The 23686-nt window shown below is 37.7% G+C and overlaps 1 protein-coding gene across 1 annotated transcript in view; it reads left to right on the top strand.

The window, feature by feature from the left end:
- LOC105153448 (cyclic GMP-AMP phosphodiesterase SMPDL3A) overlaps positions 1 to 23686 on the top strand; it is a 45532-nt gene that overhangs the window by 15643 nt on the left and 6203 nt on the right. Inside the window, exons 2-7 of the mRNA XM_011068299.2 lie at positions 8756 to 8829; positions 10526 to 10600; positions 11734 to 11902; positions 13805 to 14010; positions 15032 to 15228; positions 23266 to 23446. Coding sequence (XP_011066601.1) covers positions 8772 to 8829; positions 10526 to 10600; positions 11734 to 11902; positions 13805 to 14010; positions 15032 to 15228; positions 23266 to 23446 — 886 coding nt within the window. The 5' untranslated portion in view covers positions 8756 to 8771. The remainder of the gene's footprint in view (positions 1 to 8755; positions 8830 to 10525; positions 10601 to 11733; positions 11903 to 13804; positions 14011 to 15031; positions 15229 to 23265; positions 23447 to 23686) is intronic.

A 23686-nucleotide genomic window follows, 5' to 3' on the forward strand; every position in this document is an offset into this window, starting at 1 on the left:
CTCGTACAAATAAGGCTATTCGTGTGCTATCTCTCTCTTTCTCTCCGTCTGCTGCACAACCAATTTAATAATAAATATTGCAGTTAAATTCAACTCAAGTGGCACAATTAATTTTTTTAAATTTGGAAATGGTCTAAATACGTGTTTATATTTAGATATTTTATCGTTTACTTTAAACTATTTTTTTAAATTCTTATTTTTTCCAGCTTTTTTAATATTTGAAATGAAAAATTATATTGTGAGAGTTGAAATAGAATTGGCTAGTTTATACATAATTTAATTGTTGTCGTTTGCTATAATAAACCACGAAATAAATTATCACTAGTCACTAGTAGATTATAGACAATTAGAATCATTGTTAAGTAATATTTTTTATGAAATAAATAAGTTTGCAAGAATTCTTTCTATCAGATCGATATAATATATCGAAAATGCTACTTTATTTTTAACTAAAATCTATGTTTTGCTCTTGCGGTGTTAACGGTGTTTTTTTTCTACTCTAAAAATTTGTGGTGAATAAAGTTAAGAGTTTGAAACTAGTTAAAGAGCAATTACGAAAACATCTTTCTAAAAAAGAAAATAAACTATTAAAGCTAATTGAGCTAATTCTAATTAATTAGAAAAGCTGTTTTGATTAATAAAAATAATTTGGAGCTGATATATAATAATATTCTTTTCGAGTTAACAAATACAACGAAAGATTGCACACGATTTCGTACAGTTTTATAATAGAAGAAAAGGCATCGCGTGTAGATTTTACTACGAACCTCGTGATTTTGCAGAAGCTGTCCCAGCGTTCTTGAACACGTACAGGCGTTCTTCAAGGTATATCCAATTTCGCAGGGTGAATTTACGCACCATCCTTTGCGAATCCTCTTCTCTTTTTTTACCGCAACGAATCTCTCTCGCCAAGAGCTCGTCCGCTGCTACCTTTTAAACACTATCCCCAAAGGTCAATTACCGATAAACTCAGGGCGGGGAGCACATAAGCTCGCGGTATATAAAGGACGATGCGGGAAGACGGCCACGCGGGGGTGGAGAACGAAGAGGGTTAAAGCACCGCTCGTAAACGCGCGATGGGAAAGATACAGCCCATGCGGTATTCGATGTAAAGCCGAGCGCGTACGTGGCTGCGGGTTTAAGAAGTTGTCACGTGAGCACCCCGGATAGGCGAAGCCCCGGGGCGCCCCGTAATACCGAACAACTGCCGAGAGCTCGAGAGAGGTCCGTTGATTTTACCGAGATTTATAGTACCGAGGCAGTTTCGGGCGCGTATCTGACATCGCCGTCGCTTCTCTCGTGACGCGTCGCGCTTAAAGAGAGCCACGATTCTCGCAAACACGCGAGCTTGTCATAAACGTCGCGTCGTGTGGAAATTTTTGACACGCTCAGTCACGCCGAGTACACCGCACAGGGTAACGACGCACAGTTTGCATATCGAGCTTAATGCAAACAGATAGAATGTAATATAGCATACAATGACATCGATGATAGCGGGGATTGTTTGTCGAAGATTAATGATTGATAAGAGATTAACGTTTCATCAGTAAATGGTCAATCTTCCCGATTAGCATGGCTGAAAATATCTCTATTAGGCTGTTGCACAAATACATCTACAATTGACTGAACAATTCCGTGCGGAATAAAGTCTTTTGTGTAAATTCTCTAAATCAGTGGGTAATCACTGATTACCTAGTGGTATATACTTGGCACTGGGTAATCAGTGAAATTCAACTAAAAAAGAAAGGAAGTTTGAGCATTATCCAGATAGCGCACAAAGAGTTGAAAAAGAAACCAAAAAGAATTCAGTCGTACGTCATCAATTCTGAGTTTATTTTCAGATGCAAAAAGAATTCTTTTCAGAACTTTTCAGAAAAAGAATTCTTTTTTCATCTGAAAATGAATTCAGAATTGATGACGTACGACTGAATTCTTTTTGAACTCTCTGTGCTATCTGGATGTATAAAATATCAATATTTGCGCGTCAATTCCAATACCATATACATTGAATTAATTTGTACACTAAAAGAAAGTTACCCAACTAGAAATGGCTCGATGTATCATAATGACATGACCAGGTAATCTTAAAGCGTGCTCTGTTAAGGCTATTCTGAATAGATCCTTATTATCGGGTAACCATAAGAACTCGGTATATATACCTTGTCGAAAAATATTAATTACACACGCATTCATAGGGTTATGTAAGCAGGGACTATTAATATAGTCCTGTCCTGAACAGAAATGGGCTCAATATACGAGTACTACATGTCCCGATCAGTACCTGCTTACATAACTCTATAAATGTCTGTGTTTATAATTAATATTTTTCGACAAGGTATATATGATTAAATCTTATTAAGATTAAATTATTTCGTTCAACTTTACTTGCTGCTGTGCTATGGTTAACCGATTGTATAATAATAACGTCCCAATCAAAATAACCTTTACAAGGCATGTCTTTAGATTATCCGATCAGAAGTTTACTATGTGAACCTATTTCTAGAATAAGACTTGTCAGGATCTTATTTTAATTTCTAGTCGGATAACTTTTAGTGTATATATAAATTAATTTTATTATTAATTAATTCTAGATTAGGGTATTCCACGTTTCATTAATTTTTTTAGTTGTATTTCACTGTAAATTCATTGATTACCAGTGGCATACTTGGGACTGATGTCAGTGATTGTCCACTGGTTTAGATTTAGAGAGAAGCTGTTTCCGTGTTTTCGGATTTTTGCCTTTTTTTTATAAAGTTCTTTTTTCCTCCAATGAAATATTTTTTCCAATGATATATTTTGTCCTTAATGCCAGTGAAGATATACACCCCACAGAGGGTGATGCACTCCTCGTCGCATCGCGCGGGCTCGCGCGAAAGCACAACGGGGATGTTGTAAACGGACGGCGTGATAAGCGTCGTAATTTATAACCGGTCGCGGATATTTCCGTGGGTGGCTCTTAAACGGCGGCCAACGAGCGCAATCTGCGCGCGAATATACGCGTGTGTTAACGTTGACGCGATGAAAAACGTATTACGCCGCGCGATAACGTGCCGCGAGCCGCGTTCTGTAATGACATTTCCGGGACAATTTTGATTTGCATTAACGAGGCGAATGGGGGCGATTTACGTCGCAATCGTGTACCCAGTACGATTAACGCGCAACGCGAATCGCGCCTCGGGCGAAATCGAGCGAGGTAACATCGTGGAGGAGGCGGAAAAACGATATCGGATAATGCACAAATTCATCATTGCGAGGACAAGAATGTTGCGTCGAAGGCTAATTTCCGTTTTGTTCAATGAAACAATGTGTAGTAATACGTACAAATACAATACAAATGTAATAAAAGATGCATTATATAGGAACAATAATTATATGTTAATAATAAATCAATTTTCGATTTTAAAGTATTATAATTTGCGCGCGTTATATTGTATAGTTGCGTGATTACGCGTGCGTCATTTCGCGTTTAAAAAAAGATTGTGCCCCGGCTGATATAAATCGGTGCAATTTAGCCTCTTTCAATTCAGAGGTTGTTACCAACAATAAGTTCGCTGTAATTTGGTTCCGAGCACACGGATGGCTAACAAATTTCATAAGAAACTCTTTCGAGACGGCAAATATTGAGATATGCTTTTCCGCATGCAATGCTCTTCGGTAAGACAGTAAATATTGAGACGTGCTATTTCGTATGCAACACGATGATGCAATTTGGTATCCTGATTACAAGTTCGCTTGTCGTTGGAAGTTGGATTCTTGTTATTTGATAAATATTTATAAATAATGTTCGTGAAAATCTACATCGCGGAGCGTAACAGCGCTGGCGCAGAATGATATTAAGTTTGATTTGAAAGCTAACACAGAGAAAACGTAGAAAAGACGTGTTTTCTTATGTTTGCTGTATCTGGAAGCAATGATCACGTATAGAGCAAACTAAAAGCAAACAATTGTGGAAGGTGTTGCTAAAGAGAAACACAGGCGTATTGGCGTAGTGTGGATGCTCGGACAAAATAAAACAAAATCCAAAAGCGGCTATGTGCGATTTATTTTGAAACATGATAAAATTGGATCTTGAATTCTACAGAAGGTAACCAATCAACAATCGAAAAATTGCTGGTTGGCTTCCTTCTGTAGAATATAATCCGATTGAGGCACAGCTTCGAAAAACCAATCAATACACTTATTGTATTCGCGTATATCTCCTTTCGAACAGACATTCTATCCTAATATTTCTTTGTACACAATAATGGGTAGCGTTGGCACGAATTTCGCGTCGGCTTTACCTTTCCTCGTGATAAATGACGCTATAAATTAACGGGAAGCTTTAATCGATAATTTACTAAAAGTTTCATTTGCTTTTACCGTAAACGATCCTAATTCTTGACGAATGTCCATGAATCGTCTTTACGTAGCGATTGTAGGAATTAAATAAAATTGTGCCTCTGAAAAAAATTTCAGTAAAAAGGAAACGTCTTCTCATCTTACGCCACTATCTTTAAATACAATTTCAAGCTTGGATCTAGGAGGGCCTAATCGAAAATGCGCCACTGGCTTCGGCGGATATCGCGAAGGAATGGCAACTACGTGCTTCCACTTTATCGCGATCCCCTACTGATTCCCTACTGATTGCCGATAGTTGCGATAGAAAGATTACATATATGGCAAAGTGGAGAAATGTTCGATAAAGGCGATTCGATCGAGAAAACGGATTTCCGTAATGCCTGCACGATAGACAGTTCGTTAGTCACCGACCTAAGAGTGCCGATAATTACTCCACCATCCGTGTATCAGGAGGTCACTCGGATGACGCGGTATCGAGGTCAACTGAGCGTTTTCCAACATAGAGGATCCACGGATCCGAAGGACGGAATACATCGCTCTAATATAGACGAGACACGTCGAGTAATGGCGCGGTAGGGGGTTTATGGTCAGACAACATCCTCAGCCATCCTGTTCGATGATGCCAGTGATGTTATCTACCTGACAACGTGCTACTATAATCAGATATAATCTGAGTTTATCGGAGCGCGAAGTCTGCGATTTAGTGTGCCTACGTTGTCAGAGTAAGAAAATACAGAACAAACAGTGCGAGTATATATATAGTTTCTCTAGAAAGTATTGTAATATATATATTCTCTCTCTCTCTCTCTCTATGTTTGGATTTCGTTGAAAACAATTTACACAAGAATTTACACAGGAAGTACTTTTTCTGTAAACTTTGAGATTTATTTTCGCAACTTCTTGATCATGTGTACAGAGATATGTGCAATTTTTTGAAATTGTCAAGAGCGGCCATGCTGTTCTTATGAATAATGCATTACAGAAATTATCGAATCTTGAGGGAAGTCTTTGTGAGTGAATTAAATTATCCGTAGCGCACCGTCGTACGTATTGTCATGAAATGTTCGAGAAATATTGGAAAATACACACATATGTGAAATATATATGTATTAAACACATACGAATCCAAATATGTGTGGTACATATAAAATTATAAATAAAATTTGATCCTAAAATCTAAAACGGATAATAGATCGTCTAAAGTGAAATTCGGACTTAGGTCAAGTTATATAAGTTTGTCCCGCATTTCTCGAACGGAACTTCGTTTGCCGAGTTATCGAATGGAATAAATCTTCTCGTGAAGTCTCTCGACTCATAATAATAAAAATTAAAATTTTACGGATCATAATATATGCATTGACGAGCTATTTATCCAAAACACGCGCTCGCGCGCGACATAATAGTATTTATGCACTCGTTATTTTCACTCGTGGAAGTAGCTATCGCGTTAACACATTACGCGGAATTCTTATGGCGACTCGACATAGCCATTTGTGCGATGTGACATGCGATTACAAGTAATTACACCTCGCGCGTGTCATGAATATTTACGAGCGCAGTTTTTAAAGTTTCGTGTTTAGTTTAGTGAGCCGCGCCAGCTATCGTATCGAGAAAAATGATTTCTCGTTTACGAGCTTGATGTTGAATGAGTTTTCAAATAAGGTGCACGTGATACAAAAAATATATTACAGCCAAAATGTGTCTCAATTAATGAAAATTATTTATATTCGTTTGCATCAACGTAGATTAACTTTATAATTATTTAATTTCTAATTAACTTATTCTTTATCTTTTTCTACTTTTTCGAACTAGAAAAGATGAATAAGTTGAATCGAGATTAAAGTTCATTTATTGGTGCAAAAACGGATGACAGCATTAAAAATAGATGCGTATTATTCTCAATCATATTTAAGAATGACGAATCTTTTACATCGACTTTATATGCCCTTTACATCTTATTTCTTTTTACTCTGCTGAAAATATTCATAAAATTGACTCTACTTCCATGTCCTCGATTCTTAAATTAAGAAATACTATTGTTTATTCGAGAAAGCAACATTAATGCATGCATGAACAGATAAGATAGAAATTGTTGCAACTATTTTAGTTGTGTGAAATAAATTATGAAGTCTTATCAAATTAATCTCCGCTCATTTTAATTTGAAGCTTTTTCGGTAAAACTTTTAGAGTTGGAAAACGTTGAGACAGTATCACGAACCACTTCTATTTTAATCTATTCTAATTAGAAACGGAGAATAGACCATGTCATAGACATCTGGGTGCTTAATTTTATCGTCATTTGCAAGAATTGTCGCAAAGAGACGATCCTCCCAAGCGAGTTAATCAATTCCGTCGGGGGAACACAATCGATCCCTCGGGTAACAACTAGAATCATCAGCGCAATTACTTCTGCGCAATTACGTTCCTCCTAATACCGCGATATCGTATCGACGTTTTGACACTCCGTGTCCCTGCGAATTATTCACGCCACGACGCAGTGGTTAGGGTCGCTTATATGGCAGACAGGACCACCGCGCGTATCGACACGCCGCGCCATTATTTTGCATTAAGTCGTTAGCGCCCGGCGCGCACACGCGCGTCCGAAACGAACAAGAAAATCGCGTGTCCCATCGTAAACTTCCGCCCACGGCTGTACAAAGAGCCGTCCATGATAGACCGATTGCCCGTAATGGTTCGCTTCGTCCTCGTAATTCTGCTTGTCGTTCCTGTCGTGCGCTAGTCGCAAATTGAAATTCACGGTGGCCGCCGGGCCAAATGTGCCCGCCCTCCACTCATCCGCTTTTCAGCGCTCCCAGGCTCGGGCAATACGTTAAGCAAGGTAAGCGTGTGAATGGGCGCAGCCAAAATATCTACAGCAATTTCTGTAAAATGACGAGAAATGGAAAAACTCAGTGTATAAAATATCTGGCGTTAAAAATATTACGGAAAAATTGACGATTGCGAATTTGTAAATAAAAACATTTTTCGCCGCGCGAAATAAAGTCTCTGATGAAATATATATATATGAAAATAATAACGTTACGGCGAGAGAGGGACGAGAGTATTAATGCAATTTGCGAAAAGGAGCTGCACGTGCACGGAAGAATGGTTTTACTAAAGTATTTGAAATCTTTTAACTACAAGTTTAAAAATAATTTCGTTAGACCATTAAAATAATTATGTAGAATGTTCAAAAATGATTGCTAGAACATCAAAATTTGCATTTTCAAATCATGCTTGAAATTACTAAAATTATTTTAATGATCCGACAAAAATTATTTTCACATCTGCATCTATAGCTAAATTTTTAGATAAAACTTGAGTAAAACCGTCCTTTCCGTATTAATTAGTTCACGTAGTTCTGATGTCAGAGATATTACATTGTTGCGAGTAATAGAAACCGTAATGTTCGTAATGAGTGTTTAGCCATATGGGAAATATTCATGCAAGATGCTTGAGTAACATGTCGCGTTATTGTTCGCGAGGCAATTGTCGTCGAATTAAATCCGAAATTAGCGCTTGTTTATCACTTGCCGCGGTGTCATTTATCTTGAATATTTACGTTTCGCTGAGAACGAACACGACGCGCACTGCATTAATTATACGCAGCGGTTCGTCACATATTTTTCCTACAATAATGAATTTCATACATCCGACGTAAACGGAATTTGATTTCGAGTCCGATTCTGTCAATTTTACGAGAGTCCCGAGCACCGTGCGCGGTATATAACAGCTTGATAGTTTGATTTGTAACAAGAGAAGCATGCGGGAGTAGCCTGTTTTTTTGCGCAAAACGTCAAAAGCCAACAAATTTGTTGATATTGGCCCGCAACGCTCTTTGCGACGTCAAATATATAGATCAACAAATCTTTTTCTATTGGTCGAATCTAAAAGTGTACCGCACATGATTGAAATTATTGAGCGCTAGAGTAAATAAAGCTCCGAATGGCATTGCCGCGATTGCGAATTTTCGCGGGACGTGGAATTGATTTTTCCCACCTCTATATATGTCTTGGAAATAGAAGTTGGAGAAAAATCCGGATCAGATCCAAATTCGGTGCGTTCACGGATGAGGGGGCGTGCAGAATTATCCGTGGCCGTACTATCCGACATTAATGGCCGACCTATTTGCATATCACGTTTTAAACTGCGCGAAACGTTATTCCGCTTTAATACCATGCCGAGGAGACCTATATATATATATATACTTATCATCTTTTATGACTCTAAGAATATCCAGTCTGTCGGAAATACTCCATCTCATGGCCGAAGTTCTTGGCTGCAATCTCGCGAGCGAGAGAAGTGGACTCGTGGGCGCGCAATCGCGCAAACAAAGCCGTCTTGCCGTGCCGTTATCACCGATACCGATTGTCGACATTCGGTTTCTGTGGCGCTCAAACGCAGTCTGTAATTACAGGTGCGATTCCGGAAAGATGATACGCGACTACCTGATACTGCTCTCATGGCTCTGCGCGGTGCAAGGGAAGATAGGTAAGTGCTGCACGTTCCGCAACTCCGTATTGGCGAATTCCGCCGGAATAACCGTAGTACCTCGTTTACCGTAAGACACGCACGTTATACTTCCTTATGTACTGGTAAATGCAATTTTTAATCTTGTATGAAAAGAAATTATCTAGCGGTTATATGATTCATCCGATTGCCTTCAGGCGCAATCTGACGTTTATGCGCCGCCAGAATATCCACCTCGCGGCGTAGCTTTCTCAAAAGAAAAACTCCGCAATATACATAATAGACAGGAAGTAACGGCAGATTCAGAGTGTAGTACTTCAAGTAGAATCTCAATATGAAAGTGTACTTTAAATACTTCAAATCCATAGTTATACTCGATTTTTGTTAATGCAACTGCACGTACACCGGAATAATGTAGCTGAATATCTCTCTATTCTATTTTATTTTTCATAAAAAGATATAGAAATAAGGCAGTCAGAAAGACAACAATTTATAAAATATTTTATATTTTGACTCTGACATATTTTGATATGAAATATTAAATATCTTCTAAAATATTTTCGATTATCTTATTTTAATATTTTTATGCACAGATTAAATGAATTAATAATGTTTCCAAGAAAAGCTATTATACGTTATATAATTGCAATAACGAAAAAAACTTTCTTTGAAAGAATATATACAAAAAGATAGCACTTATTGAACTATTTAAATTTTTTTTATTCTTTTATTCCGTAATTTTTTTCAGCTTCAACAGAACAGGAGATATTAAGTTACTGTGAGCCATTCTGTATAACCTCTCTTTTACTCATAATAATAAAATTTTAAATATTTTTATATTGATAATTTTTGTAGAAATAATTTTTATTATTTTTTTATAGACAATTAAAAATTGCATTTGTTAGTGCATCAAAAAAGAAGCATAAGATTCCAATTAAAATTGAAATTGCAATATTGCGCACAGCGACATTTATATTATAACACTAATAAATAAGAAATAAAGCTGCAACACAAAAAGTAAAGCTTATAATATTTGTACAATGTTGCACTGTGACGTTTTTCTTAACTGCATTTTATCTATTGTATTTAGTTTTTCTCTCCAAGATATAATCAGCTAAATTTCATGAAACTTTGTACTCGTGTGGTTTACTGACGAAAAAGCAAAATTTCCATTTGCTAAACGAATTTCGCTATATGCAGCATTTTCTCGTGTAGATACGCAAATATGATCTCTATGTTTATTTGTGACAATGGAAGCGCAGCAATGGTGTGAGATGTATTTTTCCATATCTACAGCAACGAAAATTGGACTCACCGATATGATACTGGTTTTAATCCCTGGGATATTTCGACAAGGTTATACGTACTGGTAGCCAAATTTTACGGGAGGGAAGTAAAAACCTGTTTATTTAAAAGAACATAAAAATGACAAGCTTTTTGAAGGTATAAATTAAGCCTCTTAATAAACAGTAATACGTATTCGAAATTTTTCCCTATTTTGCACTGACAAATAGATTATTTTTATTCCGTGCCATTCGTTATTACTTTTTCGAAATATACGATTTGACTGAAGCCAGAAAGTGTTCGACCGTGTTAAGCGCCAAAATACATATCGATTTGATATTGAAATTTTTGTAACTGTTTGTGGCGCTTTTTACGTTCTCGCATCTCATATTCACCATTAATTCTGGTCAGAATAAAATTTTCTATTTTGCAGGATATTTCTGGCATATCACCGATATTCATTACGACCCAAAATATGCTGTGCAAGGAAATACACCTAGTAATACCAGTAAGTTAATACGCGTTGTTTGTAATTTTTTACAATTTTGTAATGCGAAGAAATCAATTAAAAATAACTTTATTGGGATATAGATTAGAATGTTTTTAGAATTTTTTTTTTTTTTTTTTTTTCATTGTGTTACATGGTTTTCAAGAAAAATGATTTGCATGTACTTGCTAATTCTCGCCCAATACGGCCAGAATTGCGCGCCGCGCCGCGCCGCGCCGTACCGGGAAGTTGATCACGTAATTGTTAGAGAGCTTTTTCTTTTATCTCATCCGGTTTTTCATATCTCATACGATCACTCACGTGAATCTCATCCTATTAAATTTCATCGTTTCGCCTCGGTTAGGTTACGTGACCACGATTTCGCGAAATTCGCGTGAAAATTTTCACTTTTTACTATTTTGCTCTTAGAGAAAATATACGTGATCGACCTCCCGTTGCGAAATCCAAACCTTGGTGTTCTCACCTAGTATCGGTGTTTGCCAGATGCTTCGAGGTATAAACTTTCCCAAGCGTTTCATACAAATTTCCCTCAAACTTATTAGTATTTTGTGAAAATTTTCCACGAAACTTCATAATTTCTGAAACTTTTCTACTGGATAGCAAGTGTTTTTTTTTTTTTTTTTTTTTTGAAAGAAGAAATTTGCATGGGTTTTTTTCCCAATTATTTTTTCAGCATGCGACGAACTGGCTCACAGTCGAGCTTTAACGAATATACGCCTTCGAATCGTTATACATTTCATTTTCCGACGATCGCATGAGCGAATTATTATCATTCCTCTAATAGAACGTTAGACTGTTATTTACTGGTCTACACGCGCGCGGGTATTTACCGATCATTCTAGAACTTAGCGTGCTCGGCTGGCACGAGACCTGCACGAAATAGCAGCGACTTGAATTACCCCACCCTCTCGTTTATTCGACTCACCATCTTAGGCCTCGTGTCGTACGGACGTTAAGCGAGATACAAATAAGTAGTGAATAAGCGTGATCCTGGCTGGTTCTTTGTCACGCGGTGTGCATTTTTTATTTCACCAGTTCCCACGATCAACACTGCTTTTTCTCTCGCGACCCTTCCACTTGTCGCTTCTCGATAGTCTCTCATGCGCGGACCTCCATTTACCATCGTGTTTCAGAGTGCTGGAACATGAGAAACCTCGTCGATGGCGGACGTATGAGGCTCGACAGAAAACTGGCGGGCAAGTTTGGCGACTACAGCTGCGACTCGCCCTGGGCTTTGATCGAATCGGCAGCACGGGCGATGAGATCGAAGCATGGCGATATCGAATTTGTTCTGTGGACGGGGTATGTCGAACTATCGTATAATTGTCGGTTAATGTGGTTCGATACGTATTTCAGTACCCGAATCATTGTATAGTGACATCCAAATGAACTTTCATGGACGATAATCTGTTCTTTTTTATTCTTTTTCATGAATACGATATAATTGGTCTACGTTATGATTGAGATACGATATATCGATGTAATAGGGGCTATTTATTAACCGATAATTCGTACTAATATCTTTCTGCTTCGAGTTCCATATTGAAATATTATACAAGGATATTTTATTGTTATTATTATTATTGTTTTTAAGAGCTCTTTTTCAATTGATTATTTTCGGTAATATTATTATTATTGTTTCCATTGCAAATCATTATCGTTGTTATCATTATTACTAATTTATGTTACGTATTTGAAATTTATGAAAATATTCAGGGCTTTTATAATAGTCAAACGATATACGACCTGCTATCGTTAATAACGATTGTTGTTGTTAAATGAATCATTAACGTATTGTAATTTATTCATGAGATCTCATTTATCATCAATGAAATTATAAACAAGATCCAGTTTGGGAAACGGCAAGTTGTTAATTCAGTTAATAACGCGATTATTATGTGTTGAATATATTACCGTTAAATAAATTTACTTTACGAACGATTTACTAGTTGGAGGTGCACGACTTCCAATTAATTACCGGAAGCGACGAGTACCGTTGACCAGTACAAATATTACGACCGATGACTTTCTCCACTTATGTAATACCGTCTCTTTATTGCAATTATTATTAGAGAAATACAGATGTAAATGAGTACAAGCAGTAAATGTTAAAATATTGATATAATATGAAATTTCTATTTCCGAAAAGTTTCAAAGTATCATGAATTTCAAATTCGTCACACATTAATGTTAATACATTTCGACATATTGAACTCGCGGGCTTCGATTTCGGACTAAATTCCATTTGTATTAATCTTGTATACGTAATCATTCTATTTAGAGATAACTGTAAATTACCTGAGTTTTCTGCTTGTAATGATATTTCGGAGCAAAGATACAATTTGTAAAATTATTTTTTAAGGAAAACGATATAAAGCTTTTCGTTTTTTACCAATTCTATATTCATAGTATTAATATTATATAATAATATAAATTGATCAGAAAAATGAACAAGTATAGATGTTATAAATAATTAAATGTAGTATAAATAAGCAATATATTAAGAACAAGAATGTTTCGCACTTGAGTCATATTTCAGTTAAAATATAAAGAAGTAATTTAATAATAAATATTCAAAAAACTCTTAACAAAATTTATATCCAATGTTAAAATAATTAGATCTTCATAAAAATTACAAAAGTCAACAAAAATCATACGAGTGATTGAATAAGAAATAAAAAAAAAGTAACATAAATAATTTAATATAAACAATACACACGTTTCCTTGATAGTCATAATAATTTAAAAGTAGTAAGAATATGATCCATTTCTAAAAGAATATTCCGTACAACTACACTATAAACGTTTATATTTATGAATTTCCTCCTAGTTTAATTTCAGAACATGTCATTTATATTTCTGCCGTGTCACTTTCCTCCCATTTTCGTCATCCGTCGGTGTTTAATCAGTTACCGTTGAAGTAACAATTATCAGCGTCTCGTTTGGGTGACAATTCGCACGTCTCATTTCGTCGTTGAGGTCGTACCGCATTGCGCTTCATCTCGCGTGTCGACACGACGTGACGGGACGCGACACAACGCGACGCGTCGCGACGCGGCACAACGAGACGCGCGTCCTTATCCGGCGACATTTCCTCTTCCTCGCTGTATTTATCGGCGATAATCACCGGCGCTCGCGTTGTAATCCCTGAGTACGAGCGTTCTATGTAACTAGGACTAACGAGGCTGTAACTACTTGTTGCAGTGACGCGCTGACGCGCAATGCCGGCATGAACGCCGAGCTGCGTCTGCAGTGTTTGCGGAATTTGACCGAACTGTTGCATCGCACGTTTAAAGGACAATTCGTGTTCCCCGCACTCGGCCACGAAGACATAGGCCTGAATTATACGCAGCTCGCTTCCGTCTGGCAAAATTGGCTACCACCGGAAGCGGTGGATACTTTTGTAAAGGGTAAGTAAACAAATGCTGTTACGCGATCCTCAAACGATGAACAATACGAAATAAATAGTTAAACGGATTGAAGTAGCGATGGAAAATGTTAGTTATTGAAATACATAATGTGAATAGTTCAAGTAATAAATTAATTAGAAATATGTTGAGAAGGGCTACGAGAATCATGTTAATTATTGAATTATAATTACGGTTTTATTACAAATTAATTCTTAAACGCTACACTATGGGAGCAACACTATTATGACATATTTAATTGCTTGTAACTTTTATAAAAATGAACATATCGCATAATTATTACAATAATGACATGATTAAAAAATTGTCATTTTGGAATTGCTTACAGTAAAATAACGAAAACATAAAGACAAAAACATACTCTGATTATTATATTTTTATTCTTTTAAAATCAGCTGTTACTCCAAACTTACACTTTAAAATTAATATTATAAAATTTTACTGATTTACAACAATCACACTCATTTTCTAGAAACTTTGTTGTTTTCTTTTTTTAAATTGTGTCGTTATTGTAGCAAATGAACGATATTGTAAAATTTGTTTCAATCAAAGTGCCAGACATTAAGGGACGTAACGGTATCAAACAAATGTATCTTTACTAATAAAAAAAAAATTATAAGTGATAGAAAAAAAAACATTGGAAAAAAAATCACTGGATACGTGATATCGAAAGAGTATTTGATGGTTAATGACGATTTATCCTACAATCGGTTAGCCCTTTAGCTAATCTTTGTAATATGTATGCATATCAATAATATCGTACATTTATTATATCGTACCGTAATGTATTAAAATTCAAAAAGAGGTATCTTACGGTCCCGAGAGATGCATAAATGATCAGCAAACGGGGTTCGCTCTTTGATTCGAAACGCGCGCAACGGGTCGATGCAACATTTATGGATGCCCTCTCCCTCTGAAAATGTTACGGCACAAAGTAAGCTTATTGGCGGGCATAAATTCACCCTGGCTTTACCGCCACGGCACTATTCAAAATTTGTTGCAGCCGGCTACTATACGATCGAGCAGCGCTCGAAAAAATATCGGATCGTCTTCCTTAATACGAATTTGTGGCTGAACCCAGTCGACAGCCGTATGCTGCATCGCTCTGGAAGCAGTACGGTCGATAACACGCAGGATCCCTTCGGCCAATGGTCCTGGTTCCAGTCGGTCCTCGAGAATGCGCGGAAGAAGAAGGAGACGGTAGGTTGTTACTTTACGATATACGATATTATTTGGTCTTCAGAGCTATTATACTGCCGTCGGGCACGCATTACTTTCTTTCTGTTGTATCGCGCTCTCCTTCGTCGCCAGGGTATACGACGATAATAAATAATTCGCGACATCGCCGATATCGATAAACAATTTTATGGATTTTTGCCGAATAAAGAAGTACTGCGAAAATGATAAAGGCACGCCTGACGGTTTGATAGAGAGCTAGATGGAGGGAGGGATTTAAAGTCGAGGATGCGAGTGAGAATCGAGGATACGGCACTAATTCAACTCGGATCGATTCCTATTTGGACAGTCTGTCGGGATAATGGAATTTTCATCTTTTAATGTAAGTGTCGCGTTATTTTGTCAGTAATATCGATTTTCGGCACCATTGAACTCTTCAGCATACGTGGGAACTAAATTAAGCGGAAATATTCTATGAGACTATCTTCGTATGTAACTCGATTCGAAACGAATATTGGACGCCGGTGATAAAGGATGCATTGAAATTTTTCGTGTCCGTTGAACCGTGCGCATATATATTTGCGCGTATGCGTGTATCTATCCCGTGCAGAGTGTATGTAAAAAGATAATGTAGGACAAAAGAATTTTTACATGCTATCAGTTTTCTCGGATCGATGAAAACGACAGGTATCTCAGAGCGAATGTCGAGTCGTTCGCTATTATGACACGCGTATGTAAATTAAGCTCTTTCTAATAAAGCTGATCATCGATCAGCTTTATAAACCAGTGGACACGAGTCTTTTAACACGAAACTTGATTGAATAAATGGGCGTTTAATCGTTGAAAATATGCTGTAATTCGGTGCCAGATACATGTACTCTAATCTATAAAATTATACATTTTGAAATGCGCGCGTATTCGTGCACTTCTAGATATTCATGCGTCAAGAGTCGTTGTGAAAATTACATTTGACAGTTTAGCTTTTGTAAATATCAATACGTACTTGAAAGATAAAATATAATTTTTAAAAATATTGTTTAATGAATAAGTTTTTCCTGCTCAATATTGAATTCATTGTTAAAAATAAAATTTTAGAGACTTTTAACTAACAATTATGAACACTTTACCGCGCAACGAGATGTGTTTTTTTTTTCATTTCTTTTATTTCAAGAATAAGATACACGACGAGCAATTGTATGAACAATGAAAAAATCGCGCGGTGTATGAACGTGTTTCGTGCTGCTTTTCGTATTAAAGGGCCAACAGCTCGCCAAGGAGATAAATTTTAAACACAACACAATTTATGTTTCTTCCAAAATGTCGCACGTCAATGTTCTGAAATCGTACAATTTGTGTTACGCTACTTCTGTGTAAGTACATTTATAAATTCTTATTAAATAATTGATTAAATTCATTCTACACATAAAATATCATGATTATTAAACGAGGGTTTAGCGCAAAAAGAAACACGGTAAAGTTAAATGTATGCTAATGAAATTGAGATTTTTTTTCTCGGGATGCATGCGTTACTTGCCTATCACAAAGAAACTCGCATCGAACAATCGGTGCAAATAACACAAAAAGAGAAGGGTGAGGAGTAGTTGTTCTTTGCACGTCCAATAACTTATCGAATAGATTTTTAATCAGTGCCGCCGCGGGCGGCTTGTTTTACACGGAACTTCGTCGACACACGAATATTCGATACGAAACTTTCATCCGATCTAAAAACGACCTCGTCAAGTCACTCACACGATCGTGCTTATTGGAAAGCACGTTTCACTGAACTTTCCTCCAGGAGATTAATATCAGAAGTCGCGAATCTCGTGCGCGGCAGTGTCGCGTCATTCAATATCTTACTTTTCGCGAAATATCCCGCTGTCCAATAACGTTACACCGCAATTTTTTAAAATAAAGCCCGCATTTTTTTTTCCTCGCTCTATATATACTTAATCCCGTTGATGCATTTTGATTGATAAATTGGCAGATTGACTTAACGATGTCGCAGATTGACTTAACGGTACAACAATTCTGCACCTATAGTTATAATATCGCTCTACATCAGATACACAAGCAATTCTTCCGATTACCCGTCAAGCTCGCCAGACATCGTAGAATTATGGCAAGTGTTTCACCGGGTAAATATGCACGTATAAAACATTCCCCGCGTATCTCGCGTGTCACACGACAAGTTGAGTAATTGAAGGGTTGCACCCATGTAAAGGTATTATTCAGTTTCACAGTTTATTGTTTCGCGAAAAGCGTGGAAAACCCAGGTTACTGCCGACATTGGGGAAAATTTAAGGTGACGGTATTGCTCTCGTCTCACTTTACCGCGCAACGAGATGTGTTTTTTCTCATTCTTTCTTTTATTTCAAGAATAAGATACACGATACGACGAGCAATTGCACGAGCAATGGAAAAAATCGCGCGGTGTATAAACGGCGCGGTGTTTCGCGCTGCTTTTCGTATTAAAGCGCCAACGCGACACAGATGAGATCGTCAAGGAGATAAATTTTAATGAAATGAATTCCCATAGAGCGTACGAAGCGAATAAAATCCCGCTGATCGGGCTTCAATAGGATGTATGATTTATCAGGCGAGCTGTTTTGTAGTCATCATTTTCGTTCCTTCTCGTTTGCGCGTTTAAAAATTACCGTGTGAGTAGATACATTTGTTGGCCCGACAGCATGATACATTACGGTTATAATTACCAGCCAGCTTATTAACTCTTACCGACGTACACCGACGAATTTAGCTTAAGGAGATTCTTGAACGAAAATTTGTAATAGTAATAGCTAACCGTATATATCCTCGTAGGAAGATGGAGCAAATTGTATAATTTCCAGCGAAGATTTGAATGCAAATCGCAAGAGTGGGTCCCTCTCTCTATTCCCGAATACAATTTCTCCGGGATTTCCGTTTTCGACGTATTGCACTTTCTCTTCCTCTCTCTCGTACGATTCGCGTCATAAAGCGCGATGACAAATCGTAGGTAATGCCCATTACGCCCGGGGATCGTTGTGGGATCCAACGAGATGAGAGAGAGAGAGAGAGAGAGAGAAAGAGGGAGGGAGAGGACCGATCGCAAAATCCTCTTCGATCAGCGAGGCAATTAATTCGGCGCACTCGCTTCGCGAAAGCTACGTCGCGATGGCTCCGGTATCGCGCGAGCGAGCAAGCGAACGGAAATCTTCCGAGCCGGGACCTATCGAATATCGCGGTTCCCGGGGTTATCGGTTATCGATTACGCCGCGGGGCGTGTAGTAGAACGAGTTCGACATACGCGAGGGAGATCCTTCACGCGACCGAGATGGCACGACCGACGATAAATTATGGAGGGACTTGGTATTCCATACATGGGCCCGCAAGAGGAGACCCCGTCCATATACGTAAACCGTTGCACGCCACCGCCATTGATCCCGATCGTATTAACCGAGCGGCGAGCGCAACCAAGAGAGAGAGAGAGAGAGAGAGAGAGAGAGAGAGAGCTGAGCCGCGCCATCGCGTTCATACACGTCACTATCGGCGTATTCACCTACGTGCACGTTCGAAAAGGCAACCCTGTTACCCCGGGATGCATAACGCCACCGACTGGCTCGCGTATGAAGAGTGACATTATTTTTCAGTGTACCTTCGAACTACGTGTGCAATAAAATTCTGCGTAAATTTTTAATTCCGTATGGCCAAAAGTCAGAAATTATTCGTGGAATTTACTATGGCAAACTGAATCCCACTCTATATTTCAAGCTGAACGTGGTTACATACACTCTGGTAGCCTCGTATTATATTTATATATATATTAAAAAAAAAAAAAAAAAAAAAATGTGGTCTCTAATTGTTGTTATTCCCGCGAATTCGCGTATCCGCGCTTCCCCGAGTGCGCTATTATTTTTACCACGGAACCATGATTTGTTCGTTAATCTCCGGCCAATTGACAAGTTTCGAGAAATCTTCTGGAAATTTTTGTAACGTTTCCGCAAGTTTTTAAACAAAACGTAAAGTTGACATTAGACGAACATTCACAATAGAGTAATAACGCATCATATGATGGGTTATGTGATGGGTTTCGATAAACCAAGTATGTTCTTTGCCCGATAGCCATGCACGATACTCCACGAAGCTCTCAGGAGACTCTTAAAGCCTTCCTCTTTCTCTCCGTTTCTCCTTTTCCTTCTCTGGCTTTCTCTCCTCCTTTCTTCTCGGAAAGCTCTTAATGCGGATCAACGAGCGTGGAAGCAAAATAGCTGTCCTCTTGAAAAGCGATGAAATGACCAGTAGGGTAATAACAATCGGAAAATGTAGCAAGCATGGCTCGTTGGTCGCGACTCTGATAACCAGCAATAATTTTCTCCGATCCTCCCGCGTCACCCTCTTATCCTCCAGTTTCTCCGGAGGTATCCCGCTCCTCGGATGCTCGCTCGATCGCACCGCGCGGACATCCCGACGCACTCCCCCGGGGATTTCCGGAGAAGAATTCTCGGAAAATCTTGTACGTCCTTATGTGCGCCCGGATAAAAAGAGCGTGCGGAGACAGGGAGCGAAAGGGGTTGGAAGAAAGGGAACGCGGTGAGGGGTAGGTGCCCAGGGTTCCGAGATAGAAATCCGATTTTCCGTGGACAGATATAATCCTGCGCCGTTGTCGTTTCGCAAACGGTCCAAGTGGGCTTCTCGATCCCCCGGCATTCCCATGGAGACGGGAAGCGATGTCGTGGCAAACGGTAAAACGGTAAACGGACGGGGATCCTACTACAGGAGAGGTTGCTGGCGGTACAGCTGGCGGAAGGGAAAAGGAGGAAATGGATCGATCGATCGTTCCCGACGTCGGACGGATAATGCGATTACAAATTACGAGTCGTTTAAGAGCGTCAGCGGCAAAACTGACCAATCAGCGATCCATTGTAGCCCGGTCCAATTCGTTCGTGCCTCCCTTGAATGGCAGCCGTGATTCCTGCACCTTCGGCAAAAGGCCCTCGGCAGCAATTTAAAATCGACGTCTGTGCGCTTTTCACGCGATATTTTTCAATCTCCGCGGCGTCGACGATTCGGTTGTTTGCGGAGAGCGCGCTTTTTGCATCTCTCCCTTTGCGTCTCCGTCGCGTCGCGCGGACGAACGTTTTTGCGTTTATTCCGCGGACCGCAACGCCCGCGCGACGCGACAATTCGCCACATAATTCCAAACGCGTCACTCTCATTCAACCGCGTTCGTTACCATTTATCTTTCAAAGAAGGCAGCCTTTTCCCCACGGCGCGATTTGACGAGAAAGAATCCCGGCGAATGAAAAATGTATCTCTCTTCCGTTATTCACTTAACGAGTTTTGTTCTATCTATTTTATTTACTATTTTGGTTGGAATGACCCTATGGGAATATAACCGAGTTCTCGATTCGAATTGGTGAATTCTGATTCATTATATAATAGATACTTTCGTCAATAGTCCCTGTTAATGCCATTAATATTTCTGTTATTGTTGAGAATAACAGATGCAGTTTCGTTGATCGTCTAAAACTATCAGTTACATATTAAATAATTAAGAAGAATTAATTATATACGTTTCATTACCGTAGAAATAATTGAAAAGACAGAAAAGATTCCAGTTGAATTAAGATTTTTAATAGAGTTAAAAATAAGATGGCACAGTTTCATGGTAATTTTGGCTAATCAAGAAAATAGTCGATCCTTATTAGCTTTAATACGTTTTCCGATTGTTCTTCGGAGATGTCTTCTCGACGATCAGGGACATATCTGGGCTACTTTTTCAATCAGAGGTCTCGACGCTGAGCACCAACTTCTGCGTCAATTTGCGTTTCGAACCGGTGGGACTAATTTCGCGTACGTGTCCGATTAGATATCAGGTCCTTCGTATCTCCAATCCTCCGTCGTCGCGACAGACACCACGATCGAACAAGCATATCTCTGTGTATGTGTGTGTGGGTGCTGTGTACACTAGCGCTTGCCATCCGCGAGTGACTGGCCGGTTTGCTGATGCTAACGAGACTTCCTACGTCCCGAGAGACACATTGCGTAGCCACGTACGTGATTCACCCTAGAGCGTCTGTTTAACCGGAACGTAGTCACGCGACGTAACTAAGGATATCTCCGTTGAATGAGAATGCTTCCGCTCTTTCGTATCGGACGGGAGTTGTCGATATTTAGTATCCAAGTATTGACGGCGATTCTCGGCAGTTTTTTTTTTTCGTAGTCAATAAATTATTCTATCATAAATTTACGATATTATCGTTATTATTAAGTTTCCTACCGACATTGTGGCACAAGTTTACTTTAACAAAGTTACATATTTCCGATTTTATCATGTATTCGAGCATGCATGTGTATCATATATATATATATATATGCATGTAGGTTTCTCCGTGATAAAAATAAACTTTGTAGAGTTCGCAACACGATAATAACAGAAGGTAAATATTTTTAATTATTATGGGTATATACAAAACTCTAACAATAAGAGTGGCGAATATTTATTTTTTATTTTACTCTATCTATATAAAATATACTTTTCTCAATGTAAATTCCAATAATAATTGTAATTGGACTGATACATTTCATCGTTGCAATCTATGTCATTCGTAATTATTTAGATTGATTTTATTTTTAGAATATAATATCAAAACTAAATCTATAAATCTAATATCAAAACAAGAATATAAATAAACGCTCGAAGTTTGCAACGTAAAACAATTCAAAAATCAGCGACCAATTAACGAGCAATAAAAGGTATTTTGTTAATATATTTAATATAAATTTAACATATTAATATAATTATCAATATATAAATTACAATATAAACGTTTCGGCTACATAGAGTCTTTCTCAGTATAAATAAGTTAATATTTCTTTCGCTTTACAACGATTTTAAATTAAAGAAAAATCCCACGTCAATTATTGATGATAAATACTGGTGAATCATGTCAGATCTTCAAAAGATGTCCAAATTAAAAATGCAAAATCAATTACTCGTTTAACGGCGAAAATTACGTTTAGTCCCATAATGTAAGAATTTCTTCACAATTGATTTATTTAGATCAAGATATATATAAATTTGTAGAAATTTCTAATTCTAAAAAACTACATACAATACTCACATAATGATGCGACAATTTCCTCAAAAGTTTTTATAAAAAAAAATGTAACAATTTAATATATTTAACATTTGATATTCATTTAGTTTTAACAACGATATATAATGTTATGTCTAACGGTTCTCACGGATGATCGAAAATATACAAGCCTACAATTATGACTTTATATAGTTTTGTTTATTTTTAAATACCAAAAATGTATTAAAAAACGATATTTTTATTTTTATGTACATTTGGATATAACTTTGTTTAGAAAGTGAGATAATGTTCTATAAAAGCTTTAAAAATTCAGATCATACTGAGACAGCATTCTATTGCACAAAAACATACACAATCGATACTTATAATAATCTCTTAAACTTTTAAACTCTTACTTTGAAGAGCGAAATCTCATTCTTAAAGATAGAAAATTGAGCCATTTTTTTCCAATACTGGCTCAAATTTCATTCTTAAGGTGTGTGTACTTATATACTCTTTAAATTCTATTCCAAAGAATTTAGAGAGTATATAAGTACACACACAGGATGAAGCATTATTAATGATAATAAATAGGATTAACATCAAATAATGGACATAGAAAATATTTTTATAAATTAATTGGCCAAAAAAGCCTGACATTCTAAAAGTTTCTATTTATCGAACCGCCATGTCTTATGATACATCTTCACATCACAATAAAATCTTATACGCATACGAGAGAAAAATTAAATAAAAACTTTTTAGGAAAAATTTATTGTAACATAAAAGTATACATTGCATCAGTGTCTTCACGTCAAATAACGTGGCTCGTCAAAAATCAATCCAATGTGGGAAACATCGAAGATAGTATCGGAATACATCGAGTTTTCATGAATAGATATTAAGGTAGAACACAGATAACGAAACGTCGAACCGACCTAACTATGCAGATTCCTCGAAATATCGATGTTCGATGATCATTCCTATTCTACTCTGTAACGGTCAGGTGTACATAGTCGGCCACACACCGCCGGGGGTAGACGACCACGAAAGCGGCGCCGCGGCGCTCAACGAGAGGCACAACACCAAATATCTGCAGGTAGTCCGGCTCTACTCGGACATCATTCGAGGACAGTTCTTTGGCCACTGGCATTCGGATACGTTCCGCGTGATATACAGCGACACAGGTATGTTACAGCAAAATTGTCAGGACTTATTTACAAACACTAGTTACAAAAGAGTAGTAAATCGTGCGGGTAGCTAGTAGCACTAGTACAACCATAGATAATATTTCTCTGGAATATAACAATTTCTTGACACGATACAAATCATGTGGACCATTTATCTTTATTTCTTATCTCTTGTAATTTAGAATGAAACAACTTCGATCTTCGTTTTTCTTTTCAAAGTATTTTGTTGAACTGTCC

Source organism: Acromyrmex echinatior, chromosome 9 (assembly GCF_024713525.1).
Source record: "Acromyrmex echinatior isolate Ae372 chromosome 9, ASM2471352v2, whole genome shotgun sequence".
NCBI lineage: Eukaryota > Metazoa > Arthropoda > Insecta > Hymenoptera > Formicidae > Acromyrmex > Acromyrmex echinatior.